At 43.1% G+C, this 11,688-nt stretch overlaps 1 protein-coding gene across 1 annotated transcript in view; it reads left to right on the top strand.

Annotated features, from left to right (window-relative positions):
* The window catches only part of stx1b (syntaxin 1B), a 20,947-nt gene extending 17,040 nt beyond the window's left edge, over nt 1–3,907 (top strand). The window contains exons 7-12 of the mRNA XM_023425442.2: nt 1–3; nt 955–1,063; nt 1,269–1,342; nt 2,174–2,311; nt 2,403–2,513; nt 2,806–3,907. The exon at nt 1–3 is cut by the window's left edge and continues 71 nt beyond it. Of these exons, the coding sequence (XP_023281210.2) occupies nt 1–3; nt 955–1,063; nt 1,269–1,342; nt 2,174–2,311; nt 2,403–2,513; nt 2,806–2,886 (516 nt within the window). The 3' untranslated portion in view covers nt 2,887–3,907. The remainder of the gene's footprint in view (nt 4–954; nt 1,064–1,268; nt 1,343–2,173; nt 2,312–2,402; nt 2,514–2,805) is intronic.
* The last annotated feature ends 7,781 nt before the right edge of the window (nt 3,908–11,688 follow it).

Here is an 11,688-nt window from a genome sequence, read left to right as displayed (position 1 = left end):
CAGGTGAGACAAGAACAGATGGAGGAGGAGACTCAGTGTTGCCATGGTGACAGTTACCACATCACTAGTTAGACAGAAAGTTCTCCAAAAAAACATTCATGTTATTAATATAACGAGTAAAAATAAAAACATGGATTACAGTTATTTTGTTTATTATTTGTAGTTTGTGAAAAGTACGACGGAAACTTTTCAAACGCCACTTAATTATTTATGAATCAGTTTTATTTGTTTGTGTTTAAACAGACTTTATTTATGAGGAAGAATTTTTCAGTTTTATTTTGTATTTCTGTGCACATTATATATATTTTCCCATATTCTACTTTTATTTTGGTAGGTGGTGCCTGATCATCAATCACCATAATTATTAATCAATCACTGTTGATCACCCATCACTTTGTGTCTGTTCTCTGAGCTCCCCTCGCCTCTGCAGCCCCTCCCATCCTGGTTTCACCCTGCAGTATTCTGCTCTGTCATTGGCTGCTGTGCCCCCCTCCCCCCATCAGCTGCTCCCTGCTGCCTCCTGGTGGAAGAGAGGAGAACTGCAGCTCCTCCTCACAGCTGCAACACAACATTACACAACCACAGAGCTGTGTGTGTGTGTGTGTGTGTATGTGTGTGTGTGTGTGTGTGTGTGTGTATCATCATTACTGATGCATGTAAAGGTGGAGCTCATTTGAACTACTTTACATACTGCTGGGTGGTGTAACAATAATGATACATAATAATTGAAATATTGATCAACACAGCTGATCTGAATTATTAGTAAAATTCATGTCATTAGAAATGTAAATCTAATATCTGCTGTTTCTATCAACAGAAATCTGTAAATAAAACCAGACTCTTCACATGAACACCTCCTCTTCTTCCTCCTCTTCCTTCTCCTCCTCCTCCTCCTCTTTCTCCCCCTCTTCCTCCTCCTCTTCCTCCTCCTCCTCCTCGGTTGTCGTCCTGCAGCACTCGACGCTGTCACGTAAGTTTGTGGAGGTGATGACCGAGTACAACACCACGCAGTCCAAGTACCGCGACCGCTGCAAGGACCGCATCCAGAGACAGCTGGAGATCAGTGAGTCCTACAACACGCAACGCAACACGCAACGCAACACGCAACGCAACACGCAACGTAACGCAACACAACATGCACTGCAACACGAAATGGAACACGGAACGCAACAGGCAACACACCACAACAACGACACAACACACACTCGTACCATGTGACTCAGGTGAATGTACAGGTGTCTCAGCTCTGTCTCTGTTTCTCTCTGCAGCTGGGAGAACCACCACCAACGAGGAGCTAGAGGACATGTTGGAGAGTGGCAAGCTGGCCATCTTCACCGATGATGTAAGCACCGCACCTGAGCCCGTAGCCATGGGTCACTTTATTCTGAGCCATTCTGCATCCCATAATAATCCTCATTTAGTACCGGGAGGCAGAATCGCCACGGGGTGCGCTGAGACATCAAGTGAATGCGGCCTTTGTCACTGGCTTCAGAGGGAATGATGGGAGAGACGCAGGAGCTTTTATTTTGAAGGAGTCACTTCACATTATCTTCAGCTCCTTCAAAATAAAAGCTCACATATTTGCCAGGGCCTTGAGGTAACATGACTGGAGTGTCATGTGACCTGATGTTGTGGTCAGCTCTGTAATTGAACACTGAGCTGGAAGTCATTTCACCGAGTCGAAACCACACCCACCTGTGATGTCACAGTGTACTGACGGGTACACTGTGACTTCAACCAGTGAGGTCAGTAGGAACAAGGTTTCCAGCAGGTGTTGCTCTGTAAGCAGGTAAGTGAGTCAGACTCCGGCAGAACCCGGAGGTCACAGGTCATGGTCTGAATTTACGGCCATTTAATTATAATAATTAATTATATTCATTTTTGTTGAATAGCACCAGGGTCATAATGTTTTTACATAAAGTCCATGTTTCATGTCAGGTCTTTAGAATTTCCTAAAAATTGAAAGATTCATAATTTGTTCTAAACTGAACCATTTTAATATTAAAAGAATTACATACCTCATAATAGCCATAATTCAGGAATCTAATCATTTATAGCAAATATATGAATAGATATGAATAATCGTTTGTCGTGGGGTTTTAGCTGCTTTTCGCTTTAATTTCAAACAGTTGTGGTAAAATAATGTTGTATTTAAACCCGTCCTCTCCCGCAGATCAAAATGGACTCTCAAATGACCAAGCAGGCCCTGAATGAGATCGAGACCCGACACACCGAGATCATCAAGCTGGAAAACAGCATCCGTGAGCTGCACGACATGTTTGTGGACATGGCCATGCTGGTGGAGAGCCAGGTACAGGACGTGACAGGAGGTGTGTCTACATGTTAACATATTGTTTGGGGTATCACATGTTAAACTGTGTGATGTGTGTATTTGTTGCCAGGGAGAGATGATTGACAGAATTGAGTACAACGTGGAGCACTCTGTCGACTACGTGGAACGTGCCGTATCTGACACCAAGAAGGCCGTCAAATACCAGAGCCAGGCTCGCAAGGTAACGTGCTCATCGGAGAGACATGAAGAAGAGCAGTCGACTACGACTCCCAGAAAACACTGCAATAAACATACAATCAAAGAACTTCAGACTGTTGCTGTGCGGCTAACGGCGGGATGAAGTTAGACTGATCTTTGTAAAACTTGTCTGATAAATTCAGAGATGATATTGTGTGAGCATGAACAATGTGTAGACAGAACAATATACACTCATATACTCAACATCTATTGTGATTTCAAGGTTTCTATGTTGTGGTCACCGACCTGCGTGTGTCTAACCTGTCGCCCTGCAGAAGAAGATCATGATCATCATCTGCTGCGTCATCCTGGGCGTGGTCCTGGCGTCGACCATCGGCGGCACACTGGGCTTCTAAGACGCTCCGCCACCTGCCGCTGTGACGACCGACACTGACCAACCGTCCGACCGACAGCCAGCAGAGAAAAGAAACACCAATGACAACAACAACACAAAAACTTGAAACACAAATGCAAGACAGATAACCAATCAGCTAGGAAGAGATAACAGTCCAATTACAGATAAGAGGAAACACCACGGGGTTGGGTGGGGTTCAAAAAGCAAAGAAAAAAACAATAAAAACGCCATCACATTATAGCTGACTTAAATACATAACATATACAAAAAGAGGATACAAATAAATCTACTATTTATTACAGATGTACATGTAAATGTATGAACATATGAAGCAACACATGGGTTAGCTACCTGTAAAAAATTATGACCTATAATATGACATTTACTTGTTTGTTTGTTTGTTTGACTGTTTTGCCTTTTTTCTTATTTTTTAACCGTTTCTTTCGTTTTTCGGGAGTCTCCGAGGGCAGTGATGCTGACTGCCGCTGGGTGCGTTCTGCAGGACCAGCATTCCAGAGCCAGAGCTTTATTCGTTTGTTCCTTCCTTACCTTTATCTCCTGGTAGAGATTCTGGAGCTGAGCACGCTCTCGAATGCCACAGGATACGTTGTAAATAAATGTGCTCAGCTTCCCAGTTAAATGAAGGAAAAATCTTCTCTATCGGAACATTCCGGAACGCTAGAACTCCGCACAAGAACAGAGGGAGGTTCCGGAATGCCGTCAGTAACCCTGAGATGTTCCGGTATGCTGTCCCGCAGGACCAGCACCCTCCGGCTTTGGTAGAACCAACTTTGTCCCCTTGTTCATGGGTGGGAGGGACCGACCTCACCGTTGGCTCAGCCCACCTCTTTAGACCATCCCTCATTGGTTGATAACTCCTGTCATTCACCTCAGTCAGCCTTTTAAATTAGCCCGACCTGCCACACACCATTTATAAAAGGAAAGAGCGTGACACCCCGCCCTTTAAGATGCTTTCACAGCCAGCTGATTGATTGGGAAAACACCATGCGGGGGGGGGGGGGGGGGGGATTGTAATGTGGCAGGTTTCCAAGACAACAACCTCCCCTTCTAGTCACACCTATCCAACCAAAGAGCAGGGGGAGGGAAGGCCTTTGGTTTTCCTGCTGAATTCAATTGGCCAGTGGTAGAACATGTGATGTTTGACTGACAGGTGAATGGTGGGAAAGAGCGGGGCCAGGAGGAGGAGGGTTTAAAGGAGGGTGGGAGGAGACAGACAGTCAATCTATGCAGTTTAGATAAGAGGAAGAAGACTTGTCCTGTGCCCCCTCCCCCACCCCCCAACCCCCCCCCCCAAGGTAGCCAATGAGGATCAGGGGTTCACCTTACTGCACCAAAAGGCTCATCACACTGATCGCTGTAGAAATATGGTAGTCGAGGCCGGGTGTCATCTCCAAGCTGTCATGACTGTTCTTCCGGAAGATTCTAAAAAATGAAGAGAACACATTAAAAAGTAAAGAAGAAAAGTAAAATGCAACATGATAAAACTTACAAACAAGCCAGACAACAAACCAGATGCACAGAAAACGTAGAAACACTGAAGGCGCTGGCGTTCCCCGGTGACCTGAGTGTCGCGGTTCTATTTTTCCTGTTCTGTTTTTTAAAGGGAAATGTTTGTTGCTTCGTTGTTCCGTGGTGCTGCCGTTTTAGTGTGTGCGTGACGTGTCCCGTGACGTATCGGCCTCCTCATTTAGTGGTTACTGTTTAGTCTGTATGGTTTGATGCATTTGCCTGTTTGCTCCCTGCATCCCTCCATCTCCTCCTGAGAGTGTGTGTGTGTGTGTGTGTGTGTGTGTGTGTGTGTGTGTGTGTGTGTGTGTGTGTGTGTATGGGGACTGTGATATTGAATCCACACCATCTGAATGCCTGAGTTACACAGGTGCTACTGAACAGGAGAAGCTTTTCCTATTGGTGGGTTTCCTCCGTGGAAGGTGGAACATGTGACACACACATTCACATACATTCACAACACAGCACACGCATGAACACCTCATGTATATATGTAACGCTTTATACATACACTATGGAAATTTCCCCCTTAACACACACACTTTTAACTTTCCTGTGTTACACATCATGCCAATGCTAGTGTTAGAGTGTGTCGCTTAGCATGCTGTAGAGTTAGCTCGTGTTACGTGTAGATCGTGTAGAAGCTGCTTGTTGGAGACTGATTGCAAGTTTTCTGGTCTTTTTTTTAATGTTAAAGACACTTTCCATGTGTCCAGACCAGTGTTGGGGAAAGATTTAAGAAATAAGATGGATCGAGTTAAAAGGTCGCTCTTTGACAAAACATAATCTTAACATAAAGATGCAGTTTCAGAAAAGGCTAGTAAGGTAACTAGCCAGTAAGATTTTTTTTTGTCAAACTAGTTAAATTTGAACAGCAGTAAAGCATTTGGACACAGCAATACACAGAAAGTAAATTACATTTTGTCATTTTAAAATGTTGAATCTGTACATCAGATTGCTTTAGCATTAAGCTAACAGGACTTCTTTTTAGAAAAGAAGATGCTAATTTAAAATAAGCAAATCATAACTTGGCAAAAGAAATAAAGGATTAGTTATGACAGTGATCTGAGTGATGTGTTCACCTCAACACTACTCCAGATTGGGAGAACATACATGTGCGTTACATTTCAAGCTGTATGTTGTAAAAGCATGTTTTGTTTCATTGCTGATAATGTGGTTCTGTGTTGAGACGTAACACAAATGTGTGTGTTGCCCCAACCTGGATACATGGGTGTGTTGAAATCTACTACACAGTATTACGACTCCCTCCTGCTGTAGTCAGAGGAGCTTTAAGGAGGGAGGTTCCTCTGTGTTCAGGCTCTGTGATACGGAGGTTCATCTACTTCTGTTGAGGCCTACACTGGACGATCCTGCCCCACAGTCACTGTCAGGGTAACAACAACCATTAATACCACCTTAAACTCCACACAATCAGCCTACACTACACTCAAAGCAATAAAGCCAGTTTGTTATAGTTCAGTTTCATTCAACAGGAAAAGTGTTAGCTAACTAGCTTACTATGTCTAGATTCTGACCTGAGTTTAAAAGCTGTAGAGTTGTGAAATGGACGGAGTTGTTTTGTAAAAGTTTACGCGCATTTTCTGGCTTCAAAAACTCTCTTTCCAAGTGTGTTAGAAAACGCCTTTGATAAAAAGTCACTTTGCAACTCTATTGTTCTGGAAGTTTCCGCTCTGAGAAGAAGCTAGCATGATGTGGCGTTTGACAAGTATCATTAGCCAGCACCGCAGCCACGACATGACTAATGATACTTAGCATCAAGTTAGCTGCTTTGTCATGGCTAACAATACTTCTGGCTGCCAGGGCAATGTGTAGACATGAGGAAGTAGTCGTTGCTATGTTGTGTTCTTTTGGGAGTCCTAGTAGTTAGCGCTGTTAGCTACGTCTATAATGCTATCTAGTCGAGTTTGGAGAGGAGAGGAGGTGGGAATTTTTATTCTATTCCTTGACTTCCCGAGACCAAAACATCTGTGTCCACCAAAGCTTAGCAAACAGCCCCAACCCCTCCAAGCAGCGAAGTCCAGTAGATGTTTGTTCAGATGAATTGTCAGTAGATTTAGAATAATTTAGCACTTTTCTCTGCTGTTGTGTTGTCAGTGTTTATGGCTACATTCTGTCTTCATGAGTGGTTTATAGGTGGTTTTACCATTTTTAGACTGTAGTGCAAACATCAAATCTGTCCACAGATGGATTAAATATCAAATATTGTTCCCTCCTGTAAATCAAACCCAAAGTATGCTTATCTTTACTACATTTCCCAGGTGTCCTTGGACTATTTTAGAGCTCTGCTTTATTTCGGAAATTTCAGACATGTATTTAGGGAATCGCTAAATCGGCAAAGCAAAACTGACTTACCTGTTTTCAGAGTCAATGCGTTTTACTTCCACCAATCACAGTGATTTGTTCTTCACTTGCATCATAAAGTCAGCCACACAATATTTAATTCAATTACATGTTCTTGTTGGTTGATGGTTGTCAAGGTGACGTCACGGTCGTTGCGGTAGTCTTGCGATGGTGGTGATTGCGGTGGATGAGAATCAGCGATGTGAGGATGCCGTCGTAGCACCAGCCAGCTTGTTAACACTGATGTTTCTTTGCTGTGTGTGTGTGTGTGTGTGTGTGTATGTGTGTTTTCTGTAAAGTTCCTGTTCCTGTGTGGCAGCCATCATCCATCAGGCCCCGCCTCCATCCTCCTGGGAAAGAAAACACGGACAAACATCACAAAACCATAAAGGCATTAAGGTTACGGTTGATGAACCAACTTGATGAAGCTTAGGAGGTTTGTCCAAGTATTCGGTCCCCTGTCCTTTTGTCCTCCCTCTTCCCATTTGTGTTGTTGTAGTTTGACTGTACAAAAAGACGACGTTGAGGATTGGGCGTCTGCCCCTTCCCTTCCCCAGCAGACCCCACCCATCCTGTCGTCTGTAATAATGATAATAATAATAATAAAAAAGGCATGCAAAAGCGTTGTGGAGTTTGCATGATGGTGTTTTTTGTACCCCACCCCCGACCTGCCCTCCATGTTGTGCACTTTACCGCTCATCGGACCTGTCTTTGGTTGGCACGTTAGCTGACTACTCGTTCTTACTTAGTCTGCGTTATTTTTATTTATCTAAAAGTTGAACACATGTTGACATTACGTGTCGACCTGTGCTTTGTTTGTAACATATTGTTGGAGCAGAAACTGGATTTTTAAAGTGTTTAGTTGAAGGAGTGGGTTGATGTTTAAACATGAACGGCTAAATTTTCAAATGTGCTGCCATCGACGTCAGTCGTACAGCTTTCCCCCAACCCCTGATGTTGACCTCCAAACCTCCCGCTAGGTCACACCCCACTGTTATCACCTGATCTCTGTGCAGATTTACTTCCACAGTTGCATTTGTGTTGTGTTTTTGTGGAGGAATTGTCCCCGCCAACGTTGATTATTGTTGTAAGTCTGAAAACCTCAACCTGTGGGCTAAACTCCCGTCACCCCTCTACCCAGCCTTGTGTGTGTGCAGCATGCCTCCCTTCCTCATCAGTGACACAAGATTGGTGCATAAATGTGCGAGTGTGTGTGTTTGTTTGTGTCGGAGCAGCACGAGTTTGTTTTGATGTGCAGAGCATCCGATCGTATAGGTCCACGGGTTGCAGCTGTTTGACAAATTCCACTTTTTTTTTTGAGAAAGGGAAGAGATTAGAGATCAGACATATTAATGGACGCCATGATCACTGTTATTGTTATTATATTTATTAAGATTCAAACCAAAGCGTTTTTTGCCCTCTCCTCATGTGTTCTCAAAATGTTTGCCGCTAATATCAAAGAGCACAACGCGAGTCAAGTTTACACAAAGATGTTCGTCAGAAATAGTGAAAAAACATAATTAAAAAAACATCAAATGCTACCATAAGTATAAAGACAAAAGCCCCCCCCCCTCCAGAAAAAACACGCCAACCACCAGCCCTCACTGCATGTTGGTCTGTCCACCAATCAAACCGACAAACCTTTCCAATAGTTATCTCATGCCACAACAACGATGTCTGCCTCCACCCCCCTTTCCTTTCCTTTCCACCTGTAGATGTTAGTTTGTGGTCTGATTAGTGGAAAAATATGACGCATAATCATCTGTGAAATAAATTAGCATATGTACGCTTGTCCTCCACTTGAGGCATATACGGAGACAATGGTGGTGCTTTCTTATTCTATTTATTAATTGCTGTTATTCTTGTTATTTTGGTGTCATTATTTTATGTACAGCTTGTTTACCAGTCTGTGTGTTCACGTTACAGGAGCAGTGCTCAGCTGCAGGTCTGAAGGTTTTGCTAGCTAGTTAGTCACAAAGTTTCATGGCTGATGGGTCAAAGCCAAACAACCAACCAAAGCCTCTTCTCCTGCAACTCCCCTCCACAGTCCCAAAAATAACAGTCAGGCAAATTACGATGAAGCAGCGCTAGCTAACAATGCTTTGTGGTAATTCTCCTCATTATGATCATCATGACTGCAAGTCACTGCTCAATTATTTTCTGCTGTTTGACTCTTTACCTCTGCTGCACCAAACTGTACACACAACCATACACTTGATAAAAATGTATATTAAATCTGGAAATTCAAAGAAAAAGATAGCTGGCTAGCTGTTAACAGCTATGTAGGGGCAAGTTATGCTACCCTTTGTATTTATTCACTTCTCCATGTTAGTTCCAATGTCACAAGACTGAGCCGTCAATGAGCACAATTCTAATTACATCAATAATTGGAGATGTTGGTGGTGATTCAGAGGGTTGACACAAAGCTAGGAAATTGGCACTTCCTGTAGATGTTATAATTATATGATTGTGCTTCCAAATTGTTGTTGTGTATACACAATAGAGATAATGAATCTTTTACTGTGACTGAGAAGAAATTGAGGAGTGACAAACCACTGTCACCTAGAGTCCAGTACTTGCTAGTTAGCTAACTAGCTAGCACCACTAAACCTACAGTGAGCATTTCCCTGTGCGTGACAAAGGACTGCAGCCTTGTCAATGAAGTCACATATATAGGCGAGAATATATATAAATCTTGCATCAACATACTGCGTAGCCATTACTGCTTCTATTGGCTGTGTACAGTTTCTGTCAGAGCGGGGTACGGAAAGCAGGAAAAAATCATCCGCAGAGAGTTTGGGTGCGACACCAAGACTCCAAAGATTGACTTACCATTAGCTGTTAGCCATTAGCCTGCGTGTGGAAGTAACTTAGTGTGTTGTTTCACACACGTACTGAAACTGACTCATAGTTCCTGTAGTTCTTGGGTCACAAATGTGTGTGGACGCAACACGCTCCGCAGTTATTTCTGCAGATGAGTTTTTCAATGTGAACCAGCAGCACGACGTCTGCAGACAGGTGTCTGTCTTCCAAGTTTGTACGCAACAGACACCAAGTTCAGAGACTGTGAGGGACTCAAGTCGGTCACGCTCTTTTGTTCCTCCACTGTCGGACGATTAAACTCTTCTCTACGATGATTTTTGTCTTCCTGAAACAATTTTCAAAAACCAAAACCTGTTCAGTGCCCTGCTCTGGATGATGATAAAATGAAAACGTATGTTGTGGCTTCGATCTGCTCTTGTCAGCAGTAGCAGCTGCGACTTGATATTACTTGTTGTTTCTGATGATTTATTTGATGCTCCACCCATATGTCTTTCTGCACTCTCATCGTACGAGACAGTATTTGGTTGTATCAGTGTTTTTTTTCCCTAGTGGGAGGGGTGGGAGGGGTCAGGGGAGGGTCCATGAAGATAGACCACACCCACATGGTCTCCGCCATAGCAAGTAGGAAAGACACTTAAATAACATTGTTATTATCATTATTATTGTTATTATTATTATTATTATTATTATTATTATTACCATAAATGACAAATAAAATGCAGTAAAATATTTGCAAAAACCCAGATGGAGAACGAACGGCTTCACACAAAGTGATCAAACATAAAAACTTTTAAAAAGGGAGGTTATGACGATTCTATAATAGCAATGATTTAAAGAAGTACAAAGGAGTTATGTTATCATAAATAATAGTAATATTGAATATTGAATGCTCGCAATTTTGTCAAACTGAAACTGGATTCTTTGTGTTATGTAATTATTGTAAATAATTCAAAGAGAGAAAAAATGACTTGCATGTCTATGTATAAATCTACTGAGATATCTATTCCCGTCAAAGTTGACAAGTAGTTCGATCTCTGTCCTTTTTTGCCACTTTCGCTTATCCCCTAAAGTATGTCACCCGTCCTCACCTCCACCCCCCCACCCTCCCATCGCCACCGTCTTTATTCTTTCTACGTGGCCGAGACAACAACAGAGAGAAAGAGAAACATAGCTTCCAGCGTCCTCGTCCGCCATGCTCAGTTCAGACGCTGTGTTTACACCAGCCTGCTGAAATCCTGACTTCACACATGTAGAAAGAAAAGAGGTATAATGGTGTTTCACTGGTAGTACATCCACTGGAGGGCAGTGTTGTACCTTTTTTTGTGACTCCAGTCTGTTCGTTTCGGTCAAAAAGACGAATCCACAACGGAAACAAAAAGACCTCAAGTTTCGGGGCTATGGTGTAAACACAGCCACAACCACACCTGCATCCATCACCCCAGTTCCGGAGGCTCCGCCCACTGGTTCCTCTGATGAAAGTGCTTCCCTCCATATAAGGAAAATTAACCCCGTCTCCAGGGCTTTCCAGGCCACACCCCCCTGATCACTTCATAAGCCCTGTTAGCGGTTTCCGAACTCTCTTTCTCTCTCTCTCTCTGTTTGACTCTATGTCTCTCAACCACAGCTAGCTAGCCAAACTACACACCTAAAACTCTGCCTCTTTGCCTGCCTGTTTTCCCCAGAGTTTAGGCTGAACCCCGGCCATAAAGACACACTTAGTAGCCACATAAGGAGAAGTAACATCAACAGACTGGCATAAGCAGCTTTCACTCATTTAAGTATCATGACAAAGACGTGTCGTGGTGGCGGCTGCTTATACTTTTCAAGGTTCCCTGCAACTAAATGATCCTTATGTGCGATTAGTGGATGACTTTAGTTTTGTTCTAAGCTTTTCAATAAAAACCATCAATCAGCTGTAAGAACAGAAGATCTGAATTCAAATCACTATTGTCCTCGGTCGTCATTTTAACAGCTGGAACAGTTCGAGTTCTGTTTCCCTCAAGTGTCTTAAGGTTAATATGATCTTAGTCCCATTGTGTTTCTCTGGGCTACCATGATCAGCCTTTTGGAAAACGGGCACAGACCAGTTTTA

This window comes from Seriola lalandi, unplaced genomic scaffold, assembly GCF_002814215.2.
Source record: "Seriola lalandi dorsalis isolate HSWRI2012SDOR001 ecotype SW California unplaced genomic scaffold, Sedor1 jcf7180002054779, whole genome shotgun sequence".
In the NCBI taxonomy this organism is placed as follows: domain Eukaryota; kingdom Metazoa; phylum Chordata; class Actinopteri; order Carangiformes; family Carangidae; genus Seriola; species Seriola lalandi.
The sequence above is the reverse complement of the archived record's forward strand: the minus strand, read 5'-3'. Positions and strand labels throughout refer to the sequence as shown.